This window comes from Labrus bergylta, chromosome 4 (genome assembly GCF_963930695.1).
Source record: "Labrus bergylta chromosome 4, fLabBer1.1, whole genome shotgun sequence".
Classification (NCBI taxonomy): Eukaryota; Metazoa; Chordata; class Actinopteri; order Labriformes; family Labridae; genus Labrus; species Labrus bergylta.
Genome location: NC_089198.1, coordinates 10,608,858 through 10,633,085, shown reverse-complemented (window position 1 = coordinate 10,633,085; position 24,228 = coordinate 10,608,858). Strand labels below are relative to the sequence as shown.

General features: G+C 41.3%; 1 protein-coding gene across 1 annotated transcript in view; it reads left to right on the top strand.

Annotated features, from left to right (window-relative positions):
- Positions 1 to 23,728, top strand: part of tesk2 (testis associated actin remodelling kinase 2) — a 38,387-nt gene extending 14,659 nt beyond the window's left edge. The window contains exons 5-13 of the mRNA XM_020651958.3: positions 2,304 to 2,352; positions 10,720 to 10,866; positions 12,442 to 12,524; positions 14,477 to 14,561; positions 14,858 to 14,941; positions 15,767 to 15,853; positions 16,568 to 16,706; positions 18,722 to 19,252; positions 20,403 to 23,728. Of these exons, the coding sequence (XP_020507614.2) occupies positions 2,304 to 2,352; positions 10,720 to 10,866; positions 12,442 to 12,524; positions 14,477 to 14,561; positions 14,858 to 14,941; positions 15,767 to 15,853; positions 16,568 to 16,706; positions 18,722 to 19,252; positions 20,403 to 20,713 (1,516 nt within the window). The 3' untranslated portion in view covers positions 20,714 to 23,728. The remainder of the gene's footprint in view (positions 1 to 2,303; positions 2,353 to 10,719; positions 10,867 to 12,441; positions 12,525 to 14,476; positions 14,562 to 14,857; positions 14,942 to 15,766; positions 15,854 to 16,567; positions 16,707 to 18,721; positions 19,253 to 20,402) is intronic.
- The last annotated feature ends 500 nt before the right edge of the window (positions 23,729 to 24,228 follow it).

The window sequence follows — 24,228 nt, the reverse complement described above, 5'->3', positions numbered from 1 at the left end:
CTGTGGTCCAGAAGAGTGATATTTTTGGTCTCGGTCTTGCCCTGCCTCGGTCTAGGTCTTGACTCGGTCCTGATTCCTAAATGTCTTGGTCTTGTCTTGGTTTCGGTTAGTGTGGTCTCGACTACAGCACTACTAAATGGTTTAAGAAATGTCCAGTCTTAACTTAATGTGGCATTGTAGTTTATTAAACACAGAATGCTCTATAACATGATTATTTTCCACTTTATTCTTCTGTCACATAAACTTCTTGTCTTAAATCCTGTCTTAGTGTTTGCAATAGATTATCAGTGTTGGTTTCGTTTAAGCACGTTTAAAGGTGGAATACAACAGTAACTTCATGGATTACTTGAAAAGATCCAGATTTCAAGTGGTCATAGTACATTTTATTATGTCACTGATTAACTGCTGGTTTTAAATACAGACTAAACTTTTTCCGCCCAAATGGCGTTTTGCATTATGTGAGTCATTTCTTTTCACATCTGCCTCGTATGGTTAATCAACAAATATAATGTTAGAAACTGTGTCAAACGGAGAGACTATTAACAAAGCGTTTTCTCAACTGCTAGACTGTTAGAGCCGCTGCAGCTGCCCTGAGGCGAAAAAAAGACAAGTGAAGAGGGATGTTCTTGTAAAAGGTGACGAGGCTGTAAACAATCTTTGAAAAGTGATGTCCAATGATGGTCAAACAACATCAAATTTCCCCGAACCTAAACCCGTGAAAGATCTAATAATGTGTCATCAGTTTGTTTTCAGCGAGCCGGGAGCGTTTGGCTGTTACATGAAGCAAACAAAACAGAGCTTGTTGTCATCATCTGCATAAGGTCATTAAGCTTTGACATTAAGCTTTAAATACAATTAGGGGGATTTTTTTAAGAGTGTGTTGAAGTACAAACAAGCATGTTGGCAGCAGTGATACAAACAAACATTGGCTGTAAACGTCTGTTTTTGAACTCGATGTTTAACCACCATTGTTGAGGATTAAGGCTAATAGTAGCTCTTTTTGCACTTAACTGTGGCACATTCTCTACTACTTTTGTTACTATTTAAAGTTTGACATTTGTTCGATCGCACAGCAGTTTTTATTTTTACCCTTAATGAATGTTAATGCCTCTACAATGTTCAAATGCACACACTCACCTACTGTATGTAAAGCACTTTGAATGGCTTAAGTATTTTAGAGCTGCTATAAAAACAAAACCAGTCTTGTGTCATGTTTTATGACAGGAAAAGGGAAAAGCATGTCAACAAAATAAAACTTTATAGGAATGACAATTCTGCTCCATGCAATACCATCCGCACAATATTCCCCACAAAAGTATTTTTGTTCATTTTGTTTTTGTTATTTTCTTCTTCTTGGCTCCTGGGTTGGAGAGTGGAGTTCTCACGGACATGCACATACATGCATACATTTCTCAGTAACTTTGTGTGTGTGTGTGCATCTGTGTATTTGCGCACACACACACACACACACACACACACACACACACACACACACACACACACACATCTTTTACAATGCCATCTTTGTTGAGCACGTCTGGAGGATTGTGTGTGTTAACAAGCAGACACTGAGAGGGTCATTGTTCGCCAAAATCCAACAAGAACCCACAAAGTTTGACCTTTTCATTGCTCTCGGAATTACGAGGCCTTCAGCGCCGCTGGTGAACAAAGTTGGTTCATATGTTGCTCTGCACACACACACATTGTTTTGCTTAAGGTGAAGGGGTGCATGGTGCTCTCTGGGTTAAGGACATTTTCAGACTTCCTTTGTGTTTGTAAGTTCTTGCTGCCAACCTTTCAAAAAAAGCTAAATGCAAAGGTTTATCATCGAGCTGAGATGAGGCCGTTTTCCTATGCTGCTGAAGTTTTTTAATATGGCGACACACATAAGTGAATGAGCTTCATCAAAGAATCTGTTTATGTTATCAAGAATGTATTAATTAAAAGGCCAGGTAGAGGAAGAAATGGATGGAATGCAGGTGAAGCAACTGAGCGCTTATTATCTCCCTGTTAACAGACAGATGCTCCCACAGTTATCACTTGTCTGGTCTTGCCTGCTGGAATTTTAACCTTTTCCTAACTATTCCTGCTTTCTCTGTTTACTCACCGCAGAGAAGGTCATGACATGTGTTATATGAACCTGTGGTGCACATGCTTTACCTGAAGGCTCTATGTGCATTCACCCTTTTTCTCTAGCTCCATGTCAACCTCAATACTCTGGTTTAAGGCTTCCCAATCAGTTGTGAAGAAATATCGTTTTTAAATAAAGACTCTTCATGTGTTGTTTTTTTATTTTTTTGCAGGTTCAAAGGAGTGTGTGTCCACGAGGGTCAGCTTCACGCTTTGACAGAGGTAAGAAAACACTGACAAACTCTGTGAAAAATATCAGAGCTGCTGAAGAAATCACATTTTCAAGAGACTGCCTGAAATGGAAAGACTATGAAAAATACTTAAATCCGGAGAGACTTCATTATGGGGGGAATATTATTTGTTTTAAAAAGTTGGAAAAAACGGAGAAACCTGCCAAGTCTTTGGCGATTAGACTCAATCATGACGTCTTCATGAATTCAAAGGGGTAGTGAGGCCAGTGAGAGCAGGATTGGAGTCGAGACTAGGGATGCACTGATTGGGAAATTTAGGGCTGATACTGATGTCTGAAATAACGATATAGCCGATTGCCAATGCCAAGATGTTTGTTTCATGACTTCTTTTGGTGTAAGTCTCCCACAATGGCGACATTTTCTCTCACGTTTGACAATGAAAACAAGTCAGAGTTTGTTCAACAGGCGACTTCACCTGCCCAATAAAAAACATCTTTGAATCAGTCGTTAGGTGTACTAGAAGTCAGCTTTTAATTGACTTGGCACAACAAATAAACATCGGCTACTGACATCGGTTCATGCCACATTATTCACAGATGTGCCGATGTCTTTCAACAGGGCCAATTTCTGCAGATACCCATGTTTAACCGATGCATCGCTGCATTAATAGTAGAGACATTGGTGGTGGTGATGAGGAGTAAATCTCCAAAGAGCTGCAACAGAACTGATCAAATGTATTGGAGTAGACTTGGTGCAGGCTGAAATGACAAACACAGCAGCAGAGAGGAGAACAGATTTTTAAGTTTGATAGAAGCAGGATGATTGGTTGACTGATTAAAACAGACTTTAGAAAGTGAAGGTGTCCTGATCCGTGACCAACTTGTTCCTCATCTCTCACGACATCAAAAGCATCATGACAGAGCAAAAAAGGAACATTCAAATAGAAAATGTCAAAATCACTCAAACAAAAAATGAACATAAACCATTCAGACATTCCTTGGCATTTTTACTACTTTCAGACGCAAAACTTGTTTACCTTAAATCTAGCTCACCTTGTGTCTACATGTGAGAGGGAGAGCCCATGAGTCTGTATAGACCGTGTGTTCTTAATGTGTCCCTCAGGTGAACATCACGTCATCCATGAACACAACACAGAAGCCTCACTAGTCTGTAATTTTGGACAAACCAAGAGAACTGAATGTCCTCACACTATGACTGTGTGTGTGTGTTTGTGTATGTGAGAGAGAGAGAGAAAGAGAGAGAGGGAGGGAGAATTTGATACGGGCGGCTAATAAAACCCTCCAGAGATGCTTAATGTTAGGAGCGACACCATTAGGGTTACAGTGAGCCATATTTTCTGGCTGCACGAAGCCTATATTTATCCTGAGTGTGTTCTTTTGCTCGCATGCGTGCGTGCACTGGAGCGAGGGAGACAGATAAGATTGCATTAGTGGTAATCATTAATTTGTCATGGAAAATGGTCGATAAGCAGTTATTATTATCGCCCTCTTAATAAAAAGGCGCGTCATAAAGGATGTCAGGCCTCATGAATGAACATTGTGTGGTGTTAAAGGGGTAAATAAAACCTGAAACCCTTTTATTCCTGTTGTTGTGTACGCACTCGGAGGTCGGCCTGGGCGATAAAACAACATCCATAATTATCGCAGTATAACCTTTCTCAGCGTTTTCCAGCACCGTGCACTGAGCTTATGATACTGAAATGTTCCAGTAGAGTTTGTCATGTTCCGACTATAAAGAATATTTAAAGCACAATTAACCATCTGGTTTCTACAACTTTCACTCAGGAGCAAAAATCTGATTTTAAATTTGAAAGAAATAATGATTTGACATTTCTTGTGCTCATTATCGATATTGACTGATAATATTTGTAGTCTTATCGCCGAGCCCTACATGGAGGTAATTTAGCTTTATCCTGAGATTTTTGGTGCTTAAACAACACCGAACTAATAAGACGCAGATCTATCTGGACATAGAGCGTTGGCGATAATTACAAAACAACTTCTTAAGAGCATTTATAAACTGTTAAACTGTTTGACAAGACGAGAGGATTCAAACATGTTGTGAAGATTTCTCAAAGTTGTCGTCTGTCCCTGTATAAACTAGAGAAAATAAAGTCACTTAATGGGGCTTTCACACTGGCAGAAAACTCCTGAAAAACTCCTGAAATTTGCCAGAGGAGCTGTACATGTATGTGTGAACGCAAACGGCAGTCTAAATATTTTCAGGAGTGCATATGTGAAAACAGCTTAGGTCATTAATATGTGTATAGAGAAAATGATTCTAAGATAAAGGGAACATAAGGAAGTTGCTGTTTTTCATTTTTCATTTCATTTATTTATTTTAAAGTATTTTAAAACAATCATTAAAATAATGAAGATCAATCAGATATCAGTAGAGCATGCTTTCTGTACAGACCGTTTAGAACTATTCTCTGTTCCAAAATGTTGAAGGATGAATAAAAAACATTTCTATTTATCAATTAAGTGGAGGCTGAAGCTTTCAATCCAACACCAAGAATACAGATAGCGAGCAAAGCAACGAAAATGTAACCACAAAATGTTAAATATATGGTAACACACGTTGATAGATTGAAGGTTCACTTCACAGTTTTCATAATTTCCATGTTAACCCTTTGTTCTCCCATTCTGAATCTGCTAAGGGTTAGTTTCCTATGATTTGTTTGAACTTCCTTAATGAGCTTTTCATGTCCTGCCGTGTTTCCTGCTGCTGAAACACAAATAAACACACACACACACACACACACACACACACACACACACACACACACACACACACACACACACACACACATCCATGCACTTCAACAGTATGAACTCAGACTTCCGACGCACGTCACTGTATTTGAATACACAGTCAGTGGGGGAATGCATGTAAATGTGGGCAAATAGTACAACACGTGATTCATCCCACTCTGAAGAAAACATAGACTGTTGAAGATGCTTCCACACACACACACACACACACACACACACACACACACACACACACACACACACACACACGTACTTGATTACACTGCTGCAGTGCACTCTGAATGTCTGCATTGTAGACTTTACTAACAAAAAAAACCCATCAACTTTGTGCAGTCCCATAAGAGAATCCAGTTTTAGATACCAAAATGACTTCCTACGCTGTCCATGCTGTGTAAGACAAACGTATGAATAAACATGTAAGAACACTGCGGTAGGTCTTTTTTTTTTCCTGCTGCAGGGCAAACAGATCCTGTTGTGTTGTGTCAGGACCGAACTGGCTGCTCTGACCCTGGGAGCAGACTCGTGCTGTTTTGTTACCTGACCCCCCCCCCCTATGAGGCCGCGCTCAGAGGAAATGGAGAATTAAGTTACTGCATGGCCCCAAGCTACCTCCAGAACCTCGCTGTCTCTCCACAAACAACCGCAGCATTAACAAAAAAACAGGCGAGCAAACAGGCAAAAGGAAACACTACTTTGCTAAACAGATCAGAAAGATGTGTATGAATGTGTTGCTTTTTGTGAGTGAGAACAGAATCAAACATCTGGGTGTGGACTTTTGCAGAAGGTTTGTTCAAATTTTGCATAGAAGGTCTACAGAAAACTTTTCAAACGTTGTGCTGACGAAACCCCCGATGTGACGCTCTAGAAACCTCAAAGAAAGTAAGATTTGTGCTAGCATAATGATGCTACTATAAAGCTAAAACTAGAGGTAGCAACATGGCACCCAAGAGCAGCATCCAGCTCCAGACAGTGATACACACAACTCTCCTTCTACCGTCACTAATATCACAACAACATCATGTCCCAGCAAAGACAGAAGTTCAGTGGGAAAGCATTAAGTTATAGCACAGAGCACGGCACACAGGGAGACAAAAACGTGGACCCTGGTCAGAAGATCTAAAGGATCTACTGGGGTTGTATGGGTGGAGAGAGTAAGAAATATATCCGGGTGCCTTCCCATGCAGGGCTCTATAAACATAAACAAGGATCTTAAAATGACATCTGAAATTGTTTGGAAGCCAATGTAGGGCAAACAAAGTGGTAGTACATTTTTGAGTTGCCCAGCTCGACTTTAGCCTGATTTATTCTTCTGCCTCGAATCTAAGCCTTAGCATACACATCAAGTGGCGTTCACCTCTCCCCTGTGATCGATCCACTGGCTAGCATTGTATTTCCTGCATTTACAACATTCTCAATATTCGATATCAGAAGGAAGAATGCAAGACCGCTATTACTGGAACGAAACCCAAAAACACAAGACAAAAAGCTCTGAAATATGATTATTTCATTATCTTCAGTATTTGCTGCTCAGTGTGTTGAGCACTAGTTCTTCTTTTTATCCCACAAGACAGACTGGCTTATCCCAGTAATTGTCATGGCATTATTATGGTAATTTATAAAAAAAAATTAAGGTTATTTTGGGGCTTTTTTATGCCTTTTTTTAGAGACAGGACAGTGTCAGACTCAGAAACCAGGGAGAGAGAGAGTAGGGAATGACTGAACCCTGGCCGCCCTATCTTCTCACATGAAGCGCGCTCACTAACCACTCGGCTACCAGCGCCCCATTATCGTTATTTTTTATGATCTGATTTTGATATTTTTTTTTAGTTTTTATATTGTTGAAAATGCAGCACGGAGTGTAGTAAATGTCAGTAGCTGCAATTTAGGGAAACGTTAATCAAATGCACAGCAATGCACAATGAAATAAGCAATGACACGATGAGTTTGTTCCCCCACCGCATCCTCTGGTGTAGCATGCCAAACTGAATCTTAATCTAATGCACATTATAGGAAGTGCATTATAATCTGTACTTATTTTAAGTCATGACCCATGGGAGGATTATATCGCTGTTTGAAGCTGCTTCCTGCAGCTCACAAGGATTCTTTTGTTTGAGTCTTTCCATCGTTTTTTTTTTTTTACCTGAAGCACAGACAGTGGAGCGGAGGAATTTTCCACCGTAGTTGTTACCAGGCGTATGGTTCTCATTTCCTTAGCACTCCAGGTAATACATGATCACAGAGAGGCACATATATGGCTCAAACATGTGCTATGTCAAGTAATTACTGCAGTATATCACTAACTCCGCAAATAGGATTAAGCAAATTCCAGGGGAATATATCCTGCCGTGGTAAGAGGCTTTATTGAGGGCGACTTTACTTCTACTCGGTTAGTTTTAGTTGACACAGCAGGTGCACTCCTCCGCTCAAGAATGTGATTTGCATTTTTGAGCAGCCATACTTGCACTCGCTGCATATTGTGTCAGTGTGATGCAGATGCATGGCCGCTGTCTTGATCGTACATGAAATGATGAATATAGGAAGCTTTGAGTTTTACTTACCTCCTCCAGGAGAGGTTTCCCCTCTTGTTCCCCCTCAGCAGACAACAGATGTTGAACTCTGTGGCTACTGAGGAATTTGTTGTATAAATACTTTAATCCTCTGATGTCTTGAAACGGGGTGTATGTGTGTGTATGTGATGTGTGTGTGTGTGTGTGATGTGTGTGTGTGTGTATGTGCGTGTCACAACATTAGATGGTATAAGGAGCTCAACCTTTTTTTGGTGTGGTGGTGGGGGCAGTATCACTTTGCTTTATCTTGTAATTAACAAATCTAGGGAGACCTTTTAGGAATTAAAGAATTAGAGCACTAGTTCACTATACCAGTAACTTCTGACACTTACCGGTAATTAATTAATTGAATGTTGCCTTTAACTACTGGATAGGATCTAAAATACACAAAAAGAGATGCTAGGTCAAGAAGATTTTCTGAAGTTTTTGTGGAATATTTATTCATCAATGTTTCCTCTGATGTAATCCAATGACCAAGCCCATGACAAAAGAGATCCAGACTTAAGACAGAGTCCAGCGAAACTGTTGCAGACCTTGTTGGATATGAGGCATAGACTGTATGAAATAAGGACGTGCCCGTTTAGTCGACAAATCGATTAAATGTCATCACCCTCACTAGTGGCACCAGAATTACTAGTCTGTTAAACAAATTATTAATATTTCGGCCCTTGATGCCGGTCAAATGTTATGTTCAAACTGCAGTGCAGCCTCCCACCACTAGAGGGGGCTATAGCCATACACTGGATATAGCTATGCTTAATTGGCCTTCTCTCGCTGCTCTACTACCTGGATGCAAACAAGCAAAGTGAACGGATAGCAGCAAGGTTTGTCAGTATTAACATCTCAGAAATTGTGATAAAAATGCACGGAGTCTGTTTCAGGTTGAACCGACCAATAGACCAGAGAAGTAACCATGCAACCACATTTAGCACAGCATGTGGATGTTAACCATCAGGGAAGCCTGAAGGCTGGCCGTTCTATTACTGCTAAAGTTTTTTCAACTCTGCAAACTAAATTACATAGTTCACAGCAGACAATTTAAATGTATCCGTGCTCAATGATTGTTTATGTTTTCTCACGTTAAGACTTGTGTTTAAGATTTAGTTGCTTTGGAACATCCCTTGTATGAAAAATGGATGTAGTATCAGTGACGTCAGAGAGAGTTTTGAAGCCCGTCCTTTGTGGTCGCCATATTGGAAATTCTGACTCCATCTAACTTACTTTCGACCTACAATAAGGCAAAGGTTGAACTGAGGCGGGCTTTTAGACTCCTAGCAAACTGCTAAAACATGTCCGCCTGTCAGTAAGTTTGGCCTCTCCCCTAATTATGCATGCCTCTTGCTTGTAATGTAATGTAATAGTACAATTCTCATATTGTAGGTGAACTAGGCAAAGTTCATACAATTGGGTGAAGAAATAAAGACCTCCCCACATCAGCAGCCTCGCTACATCCTTCTTATGTTCCCGTCTGTCAAATCAGTAACCACAACTAAACTAGACCATCTTATCATCCTATGTCAGCACTATCTAGTTAACCACTGGTGTTTGGTTTCGTGTGTCTGTGTGTTTGCATGCGAGCAGTGAGGACTGAAAGACACATCAAACCCCCCCCACCCCCACCCCCGATACTCTTAAAACCCGCTGAGCTGATCTGATCTGTCCTCTTGGCTTCCCACACGATGGTCAGACGAGCATTCATACACGCAGAGAACTAGCAGCTCTGTCAGCCAGATTTGATTCAGACAGTTGGTCGATACATGGGCCAGCCCCCCAGGCCACCAGGCAGGCCGTCTGTGAGCCAAACAACCCACCAATCGTTCTCGCTGTGAGCCAGCTGGATGGACAGTTGCTTTGTGTTATGTAGTCTCTACTTTAATGCCGTTAACTTCTGAATATTTCCCCGATATATAGACAGTGAGCACACCAGTTAACTGATGATTTTTATGGTTTTGTCACTCATAAGAATATTCACTGAGTTAAAACATCTCACATCCAGTTCCTGTGAAATGTGGTTTGACATCTCGAGCTTACATATTAGGGGTGCGAAGGTGCCAGAGTTGGTACGGTCTGTTTTTTAAACATGAAACAAAACAAAATGATGCAAAATAAAAAGCAAGTCCATCTCCTGATTTGAATGTAAATTATAAACACCTTTGGGAGGAATGCGTCATATTTACCTTTATCAACGTTTGAGTCTAGGAGGTTATTGTTCACCTCTTAAAGGTGCGGTCACTCCGAGTTCATGAAGGGTGTGATCACTTTGAGATAGCTCTGCACTGGAGGTCCTTTTATGTATTGTAAGTGAACAGTGGGTGCAGCGGACCACTTGTGCTCAATCACTACTTGTGTAAAGGGCGGAGACGGACGGGACATTAAAGAGGCTGAAGCACTTTTAATGCACACTTGAAGCCAGAGTCCTCTGCCTTCAATGATATCTCTCTCTCTCTGTTTTCACATCAAGAGGCTTTTTTAAAAACAGCGGGGAAGGGCCGCCGACAAGCGCCCCATGGACACAGTCTGTGTCCTCGTCGCAGAACAAGCGCGCAAGCTTCCACTCTGTGCTCTTCCTGATGCCCATTAAGCAGAGCGTACCATCAGAGCAGACGTTGTTGTTCTGCACTCCACTTGTCCTTTGCATCGTCATTGTGGTGCAAAGATGATGCACAGCCAAGATAGGAAAGGTCTATTTTCAGCCATGACATGCATCATTTTTAAGCTGGTGATGAGATGTGCCTTAAAAAACCTCTTTGGTGGGGGCGCTGCTGGTGCAGTGGTTGGTGCGCGCGCCCCATGTGTGGAGGCTGTGGTCTTTTGGGGCGGGCGGCCCGGGTTCCGGTCCCGCCTGTGGGTGTCGTTCCCCACTTTCTCTCTGATTTCGGACTCTATCCACTGTCCTATCTCTGCATTAAAGGCACAAAAAGACCAAAAATGTATCTAATCCAAAACATTTTTTAATAATAAAGCCTATGGTGGTCCGGTTGTAGCTCTTGCTCCTTTAACATACTCATGTAATTTCTCTGTTTTGTCTCTCTGCAGTACATTAACGGTGGAAACCTGGAGCAGCTTCTAGACAGCAACAAACACCTGAGCTGGCCAACGCGGGTGAAAATGGCCTGTGACATCGCCAGCGGTCTGGCGTACTTGCACACCAAAGGCATATTCCACCGGGACCTCACCTCCAAGGTTAGCCTGACAGACTAATTGGTTACTGAGGAGAGGAACTGTAGCTAAAAATAGAAGTGATGACCTCCTTGTTGCTCCAGAAAAACAATGGCATTTACTGTTTTCTTTTTTTTATAAATGTTTAAAGAACTTTGGCTTAACTTTAATATGTTTCTGTTTTAGGTCTTTGTCATTCACCGGTTATGAAAACAGTATATGACAGAGAAGGATGTCATTACATTTTCTATACTTCTGACTTCGCTCAGACTATGTTTTAGTTTGTTTTGACAGCTCATCATGAAACATTGTAAAATGCAAATGTTAAAGATATCTAGCATTTTGACACGATCATTTGCTCTTTTATTCAAAAACCTTTTTAAGCTCTCTTGAAAGAACACAGTGTCGCAGTCAGATGTGATAATGGGTGCCAGGCAGCCTCTAGTTTTCCAACTTCACCGGGGGCCATGCTGGCACCGATCTGGCAGAGAGGAGAACAAGAACAGTTTGCACTCTGCTTTTGACTGATAAAATTACGTATCTGTGCCTGCAGTTACTGTTTATCCTTTTATTTTTTTGGGACATGTTTGCCTTTATTAGATATGACAGCTATAGAGAGAGACAGGAAATATGGGGGAGAGATAGGGAGAGGACATGCAGCAAAAGGTTGAAGTCGGATTCAAACCCTCGACTCTGCAACGAGAACTGCAGCCTCTGTGCATGGGGCGTGCGACATAACCGCTACACTATCCAGTGCCCCAGCTTGTTGTTATTTATCTGCAGAAGAAAAATAAAGAGCAAGGAGAAAAATACTTTTGAAAGGTTTATTTTGAGATGGAACAGTGAACAGGGTCAAAAATTGGGCAGAGAGAGAGAGAGAGAGAGAGAGAGAGAGAGAGAGAGAGTGGGGAATGACATGCAGGAAATGAGCCACAGGTGGGATTGAACCACGGCCGCCCGCCTGGAGGACTACAGCCTCTGTACATGGGGCACACACACTAAGGTTTTAAATCTGAATCTGCTGCTCCCTTTATTTAGAACGAGTAACAAAAAGAGCTGAAACTCAGCGAGCTGCTCTCATTGGACGCTTTTAAGAGGATGTTTAATGACTTGGAGGCGGACACATCTGGCTGAAGATGTTCACCCTGATGTGTGTGTGTGTGGAGGATCTTATCGGACATTTACTGTTCAGATTCATTATTTGTGTCTTTTAAAGTCTAATAATGTGTTTTTGTTGTATTTGTTTGTGAGGCTGCTCGTTGTTTGTGTGAAACTCTGTAAATTGATCTGCTGCCCGTCTCGGCCAGGACACAAATCTCAACGGGTTTCTTTCCTGGTGAAACAGTAAACAGTTATGTGCATAATGTCAGAATTCTTGTACTTGGTTGCACAGAACTGCTTGTGTAATTTAAAGATGTCTTGCTTCCTATTTTTCTGTGTAAACAGAGAACGAGATCACAGCGCTGTCAAATAACATAGAAGGCTTCAGTTGAAATCAGGAAGTCGAGGTTTGGCTGATAATGCTAAACTGTGTCATGACTTCCTCAGCTAAAAATGATAATGCTAACGTGTCTCCCCCCCTCCCCTCTCTTTTCACAGAACTGTCTGATTAAATGTGAAGACAACAGCTACACGGCGGTGGTGGGAGACTTCGGCCTGGCAGAGAAGATCCCCACTAATCTGTAAGGACCCCCCCCCCTCTTCTTCTCTGCATAAACATCACCCAATCTGTTTTTACATGAAATTAAATAAGTATTTATTCTCATCCCTATGTCAAACTTATTCATACACTCATTAGGTACTTTTTAAAAGTGACTTAGAGTCTAATGAATGTGTGGTTTGTCACTGAACTCTACCCTGGCGGAGGCTTTGAGGACACTTTTAGCTCACTCTTCTGGATTTGAATGCCTCTGTAATTACTCTGTGGTCGAGTCTCAGCTGTCGTCATCAACCCCTGTACACTCATTGGATGTAAACAAACCAACTCTATGTGTACTACTGGCCAATCACCAACAGTAAACAGACAATTAGTGAGTTGCTGATGACCATGTATAAGGCCCTAATGAAAGACGAGTGGATATCAGACCTAAAAAAAAAGACTCCTTATGTTGTCTGCTTGGTGTGTAACAAGCCATGTGTTTGTGTGTTACAAGTAAACAATCAAAGAATCCATTCACTTTGTGGAAGCGGTGCACTTATCACCTTGTTTCGATGTTTCATCTGCCCCCTAGTGGCAGAATATGCAGTGACAACTAGTGCAGCTGTAGAGCCTAGTCTAGCACCAGATACACTAGGTACTTGAATGGGCTCTGAAAGCAACTTGACAGATTCAGTATGTTGGGGTTTAATGTCAGTGTAACATACCTATAGTTTCCATAAAGAGAGGAAATATCTGATCAGTAATTGTCATCATGTTTTCCATATCCGCTTCCCACTACAACACGTCTGTTCTGCTCTTTTTTTCACGTCATAGTTTCTGTTCAAATCTCCTCCTCTACCTCTCTGAATCAGTCACAGTGTTGTTGTTCAAACGTGTCTGACATTGATTAGTAGCAGACTGTACATTTCACATTCTCATTGTAATGCTTCATAAAAGAAGAATATCATCAGCATGGAGTTTGGGATTTCCAAAGATGTATTTTGGGGTGTTTTTAGTGACTTTTTGAGAGAGTGAAGCTGCAGGTCAGACTTGGACCTGGGTCGCCCGCTTGGAGGACTATAGCCTCAATAAATGGGACGTGCCCTAACTCGCTTATGTTGGTATTTTCCAACATGTAGATGGTGGAATGTGCCAGGAGGTGACTCATCTTTTTATCTCAAAGATTTGAGGTGCCAAATCCGGTCTGATTTCACCCACCCAACTAAATCTGAACAACACCAAGCAACAGAACGTAAAGGATCAGAGATTGAGATTGTTATAAAGATGCTCAGAAAATGATTTACTGAGTGAAAGGTAAAACAGCTGTTACCTCCAACTCGATGTGTGGAATATATTTGAGGCTGTAGTCCTCCGAGCGGGCGGAAGGGGTTTGAATCCAGCCTGTGGCTTCTTTCCCGCATGTCCTTCCCAACTCTCTCTCTCTCCCTAATTTCTGACTCTATCCACTGTCCTGTCTGTCTTATAAAGGCACATAAAGCACAAAAATAAATTTTTTGGGGGGGGGGAAAGCTGAGAAACAGCAAGCTGATTTTCCATATCTCCTAATCCAGTCATATTAACAAAACAGAGTTAGACCTCACCTGATCTCACAAATGCTCTCAATCTGGCATTCAGAAACACTCAGTCCAAACACCTCCACATTATTATGATATCAGATAGGTAAAAGAACACCTGATCTTGTCTTTTGTCTCCTATAAATCTGTATTTACACTCAACATGACCTGGGTCGGAGCAGCCTGGCTGGTGGTTGATCTAAGCTTAATTTATTGACCAGAATACAACGTTTAGTCTTCACTATTTTACACATGATCTTATTTCACTGTTCAAACAGAAGTCACCTCAAAGATTCTTGAAGTGTCCTGAATAATCTGCACAGAAGAGTTCCTCATTATCATCGAGCACGATCATCAAACATGTTTCTCATCTTTGTCAAACACCCGTGTGTGTGTGTGCTTGTGTGTTTGTTTTGTGTAGTGCTGAACGAGAGAAGCTCTCCGTGGTTGGTTCTCCTTTCTGGATGGCTCCGGAGGTGCTGAGAGACGAATCCTACAACGAGAAGGTAAATCGCCTGCAGGGGATTTTGGCACATTTCTTTTGTGGCGCTACCCACATGCTTAGCTGTGTTGCTTATTCCACGAATGCACGATCCTTACGTTGTAAAGGTGACTAATCAGGCTTTCCAACAATATATAATACAACACCAATTAGTATTATTAAAGGGAGCGAAATAAATGACCAAAAATAACGTTTCCAAACTTTTTTTGAGGCGTTTCTAAATCAGTTGATCGTGTTTGTAAAACAAGTATAAAGCTGTCTGGTGTTTGCATGTGTTAATGTGTTTCTGTGTCTCTTCAGGCCGATGTGTTCTCCTACGGTATAATCCTGTGTGAGGTCATTGCAAGGATTCAGGCTGACCCCGACTTCCTCCCCCGCACTGAGGTGAGCCGGCTGCTTTTGCTTTGCACACAGGTTGATCTGTTGTTGTCACGTCAGTCAGAACTTTTCAGTGCAGCTGTTTATTTAAGCATCACACGACTCAAAGTGAGCGCTGAAGTCTGCTTTAGATCGTCTCATAAGACAGGAGGATTTTAAATAACTGTCACAGAAAAAAAAGAGTTTTGTGTTGTGTTAAATTTGCTCACAATCATTTATGCACAATGATTAAATATATAGAAATATTTACTAATTATTCTGTGTTATACACACATATTATATTGACTCTCATTTGTTTTATCGTCATTGTTTGAGTGAGGTTATTATTTAACATGCAAAGAAGAGCCCGAGAGTTTAGACATTTTTAACAGTAACATATTTAAGTCTCAATTTTAACACCCTTAAGTTCTATTTCCGTCAGCGGTCCAGTTTGGTTCAGTACAGTTTGATACAGTTTGGTGTGGTAAACCCTGATTATCAGCCAACATGCCCTTACACATCAGTATCACTACATCACAGCTGCACGACATAGAGCACACCGTCAATAAATTCAACACAGAAGAAGAACGCGACACAGCAGACAAAGATGAATGATTCCTAGGAAGGTCTGCATCTCTGAGGTCGTCCATGGGATGTACGAACAGCTGAAGCGTGTCAGAAGGTTCATTTGTCATGAAGTGTTTTGCAGGACAGTTACACGATGTCAAATGATGAAGCTCTGCCTCTCTCTGTCTTGATTCCACTAAATAAGTAAATAGGTATTTCCTGTTTATCCTTAATGCATCTAAATGTCTTTGTACCTCTGTCCTCCCTCACTCCACTGCGGATCAGAATTTCGGCCTGGACTACCACACGTTCCAGCACATGGTCGGAGACTGTCCGCCTGACTTCCTCCAGCTGGCTTTCAACTGCTGCAATGTGAGTCCACCAAGGTCAAATCTTTGTATTTCACTGCATTCAAATCAAAATTCTAACATCATAACCTCAGTGCACTCCTGATAGAACTTAATCAAAGCTGGATCAGTTACTTGCTGGACTTTTGAAAATAAAACATTTCTTTGTTGGGCAGTGAGGCTGAACTTTATGTATCATATCTGATCAAAAATGCCTTTTGAATGAGATTTTGTGCTCTAGTTTGCGCACATTCTCCTCTAATCGCTGTGTTAGATTTGTGATTTATTTTTCCTTTCTTCTTTAATTCCCAAATTGAAATCTTTGCCAACAACCTCAATTTAATTTTCTTAATTTGAGTCCATGATTCGCCCATTGCTCCCAGTTACAAAGAGGCTGCTGGCTTCTTCATCCTTCATCCAGGTTAACTTCTCATAAAGAGATTAAACAGATCACATTTTGTTCCATAAACCACTTAACAGATTTCCCAGAACTGAAACAAGTCTAATAAAATGTAAAAGCCTTTTGAGCTATCGGCTCTGCTCATATTTCTTTGTGTACATTTTTATCATTTACACGTAAACGTTTACTTCTGATAAAGTGGTGCAGCTGTTTAAATCAGTAACCATTTTGGCTCATGTTTTCTTTTTTTCCTTGTAACAATCAGACGAGTGCGGTCCATCCCTGTCTCTTCACATGTACTGTACACAGATCTCACCTTTCTTCTGCATTTCTCCCTAGATGGACCCTAAACTCCGTCCATCCTGCCCCGACATCGTCAGACACCTCGAGGAGATTCTCGCTCGTCTTAAAGTTGAAGAGCTTGTGCACGAGTGTGTCCCGCTCACTGTGGACAACGACAAGAAAAGCATCCCTAAAGGTAACACCACTGTTGTTTTATTTTTTTTCACTGTGCAGCTTATTTATTACCCTGATAAGGAAACTGTGCTCCAATAAATGCAGAAACATACTAACTACTTGTTTAAAAATGAAAACAGGTTCTTTGTACTCTGATCTGCAAACCAGTCAGTCTGTAAATGTCTCTCTTTGGATCCTCATTAGCTTTGTCGAGCCTGACTGAAACTTCCCTCTTCTCCTGACACAAGTTCTTCTTACAAAGCACAGTTCAGATTTCATGTTTGTCCACTCTATGTTTTCACTGTCCTCTCGTAAACACACAAACATGTGTGTCTTAGCCAGATTATTACTTCAGTTCCTTTATTATAGGGCTTTCACAGCTGAGTGTGTGAACGCAAACAGACACATTTTTCACTCGGACCTCACCCAGAGTTTCTCCTGCCAGACCCCTACTATTATTTCCAGGGAGCTGATGTGAGAACGCAGCAGGATGTTCTCCGGAGAATTCACCTCGAGCGAGAGGGAGGGGGGAATTACATTTATATTCTGTGACTGCTGCACGTTGCATAGAGTGTCTACACGCGATCACTACGACCTCCGTGCACTTAGTTAAACGGCTGCAATATGTTTCCTGTTCATCAGTTTGTTGTTTTCTGCTCTTTTGTTGATGTTGTCATTCTGTTGAACTACAAGTAGCATTGATATAAAGGCAAATATTCTCATTATAGCATGATATAGCATACTCTGTTGCTTCCTCTGCTACTTCTGCGTCGTTCTTTTTACATCACGCCCCTCCTCCGGTCTGACAGGGTTAGTCTCCCGCTGTGAGGAGCATAATGTGAACAGCCAGGTCAGGAGAATCTCCAGAGAAGTCCTCCTGAACTGATCTAGATATTTTCAGGAGTTCATATGTGAAAACGGCTTAAATCAATTAGTTTGTCAGGAGAGTAACATCCCTATCTCCGCTCTGACGTCTGATCTGCGGCGGCCCTTTTCATGCACGTCAGTAACTTCACTAAAGGATCATATCTGGAGAAGAAGAGTAAAAAAATATGATCAAACAATTATCTGAGTTATCAGTGCCACACTTCAAAGAGCTCTTTGTTGTGCATAATTGTATAAACTTCACCGTGACTTAAGAGGAAAAGAAGGCGGTTTATGAGACACTTGATCCATGCAGGGCCCGGGTCTCGCTTCTAATTTGGTCGAGCGTCCAGCTGCCTGCTGGGTCACCGGCATGGAGTCAGGAGGCGGTAATGATTTAGTTTAGAGGAGGCAAAAGGTTTCTTCCTCTCAACCCTGCAGAATATGGATAAAAAAGAAAGTGAGCGCATCATGAAACAAGAGGCAGGAGAGACAAATGAAGCTGCTTACATCTTAGTGTTGTAATGTAGAGCTAGATAAATGATTGCAAGGTTTTTTTTAAAGCACAGTCCACGTGTGTTGATAGTAGATTTATCTCTATTTTTTGGAAAACTCTCCTCCTCTCTCCCCCCCCCCCCCCCCCTCCTCCAGCTGTCTCTCTCTCTTCTTAACCTGATAATATCAACCCTTCCTGCGAACCAGAAATATTTCTGTTGCACAACAAGTTTGAATCCAAGTATTTGAATAGAGTTGCTTTTTTTGGTCCTTGTGAGTAACACAAGCACGTCGGTCAGACATTTCTTGGCATACGTGAGATACGCGAGAAAAGTCCTTTTGACATTTGAGAGGTTGGGAAGTGTAGTTTGTTTACATGTATCGCCTTTTACTGCTGCACTGATGAAAGTTAAGGAGAATATTAAGATACAGTCACACCTTGGAGAACATTTTCATATCATAAAACTCATCCAGTGCCATTGGTGAAGTTTGAAGTAAACAGGATTGAGCCTCTAGTGCCACCTAGTGGGGACATTAAATTGTGTTTTTTTTTTCCATCAGGGCACTTATAACAAGTTATGACAGTATAATAAAAAAATGTGATATATTATTTGTAGACTTCAGATTCACTTTGATGTAAGTATTGTGCATTAAGTTGTCTGTGTCTCTTTGTTGAAGGCGAGAAGGGCTTCAAACGGCTGAACCCTCTCGGTTTCCAGGATGATAAAATCCCTCAGAAATCCCCCCGCCCACGACGAAACATCTGGCTCAGCCGCAGCCAATCAGACATCTTCTCCTGCAAACCAGGAAGAAAAGTCAACGTCCAGGACCCGTACTACAACCCTCCCATCGCTCAGCGAGCCTCCAAAGCCCACAAGATCAACCCGTTCACCGCCCGAGAGGACCTGTGCGGGGGGAAGATCAAGTTCTTCGATGTTCCAAGCAAGTCGGTCTTCTCGCTGGTGTTCGACCTCCACTCTCCTCCAGGGAGCGTCTTCAGTAACCAGCCGTCTTCTCACGGGGTACCCGGAGGACCACAGCAGGGGGCGTCTTACTACTGGCAGCAGCTGCCCGGAAGACAATGTCACTCCTTACCGGTGTCCCCTCAGCTGCCCCGCTCTGAGGTTTTCAACCAGGCTGCTGCCGTCACCTACAATAACAACGGTTCTGCGACCTGTAACTCCAGCCAGCTCTCCACGACGCTGCCAGGTGAGCTTTCAGAGGAGAACGATGCCTTTGGTCATCTTCATAGGAGGGTTAAAGCATGGATTATTTATAAAAGATGATTTCTTTAAAAAGTAACACTTGTAGAGAGGTTAACATTTTTCACATTAGTCCATTATGATTTTTTAATTTTTTTTTGATAGACATGAATATAAAAATTATAAAAGTGCCTGGGGTGAAGACGGGCATCATGGATCTTTGTTCAATAAGCTCTCTGAAGATCAGGAGGTGGTTTGCTCTTGCTCATGTTGTCTGTGATCCATATGACCATGTAAGAGCGAGGTTTGGATCCTTCTTCTTTCTCTGGTAAACAAATCGACTGGGTAATTCCAGTACGCGTTCATTGTTTCACCAGCTCCTGCCATGCATTGTCGCACCGTCGCCACATAGTGGTGAAAAATGGAAAAATCAATGGAAACCAAATTTACCAGAAGTTAAAGTAATGATCAATAATCGTTTGTCAAATTAAAGTTCACTTAAAAAATTACTGTAATAAGACCATAATAGATGATTACCGGATTAACGGGCTATGTGCCCAGCTCTGATGGTTACCTTTGGAAAACAGAAAAAGGAGGTAGTTATACGCACATCCCGTAGGTGCAGAGCAGTGCAACAAACAGTAAACTGAAGAAGAAGATAGGCCTGCAGACCTGCTCAAAAACCTCACAAAATATGTTTTTATTAATCACAACGTTTCGACCGGAGGACTTCTTCAGGTGAAGAACAATCATCACCTGAAGAAGACCTCTGACTTACCTTTGAAAAACAGCCAAACTGATCTGTGTGTGCGCTGCCTTCTTCCACGGCTTGCATTTGCAGATGTGTGACAGTGACCTTTCTGTAAACACCTTCAACGAAAGGAGCAGATTGGGTTAAAAACAGCTCTGCTACTCATTAACAAAAAACTGTGAGTTAAGTTAAAGGTTGGAGGTGAGGATCATGTGTCTTGTGTTCATCCTTGATATGTGGATGACATGGGGTTTAAGAGCATTCTTGTGGAAGATGAACGCCTTCTGATTCTGCAGACAGAGAGTCTGTACTTGTCTGCTCACTGATAGTAAAAGTATCTATTGTGAACTGTATGTTTTTGCTTCCCTCCCTTCTAAATATCCGTTTCCTCTTTTCTCCCCCTCAGCTTTTAACTCTCGGTCCGACACAAGCCTGATGGGAAATGACCGTCTGAAGGCGGCCCTGAGCAGCTGGGTAAAGAAATACGTCGTAGTCGAGATCCCACCTTACTGCAGGCAGAGAGGAGGGGAGGAGGGCGGAGAGGCGGAGGGGAGGAAGGTGGGAAACGGGGAGGACGAGTTTGGGGAGAGCTGGTCTCCGATGGTCCCCAGCGGTGAGAGAGAGGGTGGGGAGGCCATGGACTGCTCCTACAGCCTGGAGGAGGAGGAGGCACGAGCGAGGGGGAACAGAGACCGGCTCGGTGTAACACAAATGTAAATCCCCACACACGCGCACACACTCTGGTGACAGGGAGGAGGTGGTGGATTTTGACACAGGAGACGAGGACGTTTTAACCCCTTAAAGGATGAAGATAGAGGCAACGGGATCTAGTTTTTAAAAAGTAGACTGACAGACTGGATGCGTTTCAAAAATGTCAAAAAGGACACTTGATTTTTACCTTTCAAGTGAGTGCATCACATGTGGATGAATAAATCAAGCACACCAACGAGATATGATCACACAGGTTCAAGCACACAGAACAGAGCTTCTATCCACACACAGGACACTCTGCATAGAGATTATATTTTGAAAAGGATGTTTATATTTAATATTGTGATGATGTAGATTATTTTTCTGGAAACGTTTCTTACATTAGGCCGCTTGTCTACGATGAGGGGTATCGAGGATCCCTTGTGTTGTGTATGTGAGTGTTTAAAATCAACCCTTGTGTTTTCATACTTCCTCCTTGTGGTCTTTCTTAGGAAAAAAAAGTGTTTATACTAAATCAAAAGCATCTAATATTTTTGGGATGAATAAGACAGTGCTGAGACGTCCATATGAGAAAATGAGAGGTGTTTAATAATAATAACTGAGTGCCTGGAAAACGTTAATGAGACAAATCAGAAGACAAACCAATCCCCGCAACCCTGAATTAGAGCTGCAGTTTTATATATATGTCAAGGGAAATCTACCTGATGATGACTTTAATATAGGGTTGCCTTGAGTCCGTTACATTTAATCTCCTTCTCTCCTGAAGGTTGCATTGCATTTGTCTTGGGATGTCATTTTTGCATTTCATACTGACCTTCAAACGTCAGAAGTCTGAATTTCCTTGAACGCATCATGTTTCTACAACGGTCTCTTCTCACGGACTCTTTCCAAATTGAAGCAACAACTCGTTTCTTTCCCTTTGATGAGGTACAGCTTTATAACAATTTATAGCAGGACTATGCCACCTTTGAACAACAGAATAACACCAGTTCTGTTTCATAAACTTCCCCCCGTGACACTACACATTTGAACTTTCCTCAGGATCAATCAAGTAGCAGAATCAGAAATACTTCATAAATCCCAGGGGGAAATTCGGTATCTATGTCTCTCTTCTGTACACTCAAGGATTCAGCCCTTAACCCTTGGAACTGGATGTGATTTGTCGCATGTTAGCAAAACGTTTTGCTATTGTTTATCATCACAAGAAGGGTAAGAAAGCCTTTAAAGCCTCCAGAATGTATCGAACCAATTCTCTCAAGAAAATCTCCTGAAATAAATTCATATTTTATATTCCACATGACACTTTGTAACACTGGGACTGTTGTTTGAAAGCTGCAGTCTAGCTTTCATGTGTGAACGGAAGACAAAACCCCCTCATTTTCTATTTTCATGAGCAATACTTTCAGTCAAGTTAGATAAACAGTAAACTGGTGACCTTCACAAGCTAAAAGGAAAGAGTTGGATGATTAATCTTGAATGAGCCCAAGCTCGTCATGCCTGATGTCAATCAGAAGTTACCAGCAAAAAATAAATATAATTTTTCAATTCAATTTAAATTTATTTTGTATAGCGTCAACTCATAACAAGTGTTATCTCAAGACACTTTACAAAAAGCAGGTAAAATACCTTGCTCATTGTCTGTTAACATTATAAAAGAGCAGGTAAAAAGACCTTACTCATTGTTATGTTACAAAAAGCAGGTAAAAGACCTTACTCTTTGTCTGTTAACATTACAAAAGAGCAGGTAAAAAGACCTTACTTATTGCTATATTACAAAGATCCGGCCTATCCATCATGAGCACTTTAGCAAAGCAGCAAAAGTTACAGTGGTAAGAAAAAACTGCTTTATTAAAGGGCAGAAATCTTCGGCCGGATCCCCGGCTCATGACGAAACAGCCTTCACAGGACTAGACTGCGCCGGGCTTGGAAAGGGATAGGGGGAGAGATGGGATAAGATGCAGGAAGAGGGATAGGGAGCAAGGGGGTGAGGGGAGGCAGACCGTCCATCAACAATCCGGTGGGGAGGGGGGGGTGGGGTTGTTCTGGCAGGCCGTCAACCAACGATCTAACAAAATATAACTGTGGAGTAAAATGTTCTTTAATTTCCCTTTATAAGATAGTCGTAGATATTATTTTCCCTCCTGTCGGAAGCTTACGTGTTATTTGCAGTTTTGTAGACCGGTGGTTGGTGGCGACATTTCTATGAAAAAAAAATCACAAGCTGGTCAAAGTTTAGTGACTTTCGTTTTTATCACCCTGCAGTGATCGGGCCAGAGACAGAATTGCTAAATGTTCTTGTCCGATAAGCAGCAAACTATTTTTGTCCAAGTTTTATTGAGTAAGCAGCTACAGTAGTCTACATCCAAAATCAATTGTAATTGCAAATTATCGCCACAGGGGGCGCAAAAGATAAAGAAACCGATGTCTTAAGATTGCAACTTTAAAGTGACGTTCTGAGATTTTTTAACCACCCCAGGCTTTTACAAACACACTCCAGTGAACATCTGAATTAGACTTTCTGTCCCAATGTAATGTTTCTGTCACGTTTCACATGGAAGAGGTTAGATGTGTACCTAATGGGGGGTAATGGTGTTTCTCTTTCTTTCATCATTGAGTGTCATTGAAAGATTTCTAACATCAGATGTTTCAGACTTCCTGTACATGTTCTGTCACACATAATGACTGTTATGACATTAAGATTGATATTTTCTGGTATGATGAACCATGTTTGCCTCCGCCTCAGCACTTGCTCTTGTTACGTTCTGCTGACGTCTTCAAATGGAACTAAAATGCACTTTTTCATGGATCTCCTTTAGATTTCTTTCCACTACTTTTCTATGCAACCAATGCAGACACTGTTTTACAGTAAAAAGGATCTAATTTGATATTTATGAGAAAACATTTTTAATGTCTTACATTTGTATATTTGTGTTTAACGTTTGTGTTTTACCTTTCCTGATGAAAACGTGTTTAAATGATTTCTTTCCGATTGCATAACAAAGCTGTCTTGTGAAAAACTTACTCCGTGTTTGTCTTTTTTTTCTTAAAATTCAGAAAATCTCATACAGCCTGGGCTTTAAGATAAATCTAGATTTTATTGCATATATGTGTCGATATTACTAGATGTATTCACTTTCTGGCTGTCACCAGCAGAGTGCGCTATATGGATTACAACGAGCATCATCACTCTGACCATCTTGTCTTCATTATATTTATTTTCTACAAGTGATTGATAACTGCATTTGAGGGACCAACGCATTAAATATGTATATTTTTATCTACCATTCTCTACAGATCGAAGATAGATCTAAGAAAGTTATTGGCTGATATATCGGTATCTGATTTTTTCTCATTCTAATATCGTTATCGGCCCCAAAAATCCCATACCAGTCGGGCCCTGGTTCAAGTAGAACCTAATATTACACTGTTGTTTCTTTTCAAAATGTATTTAGAAACAATATTTAAAGCAACATTATATAGGAATTCATTTTGGTGCCAAATAAAGGACTTTAAATACAACT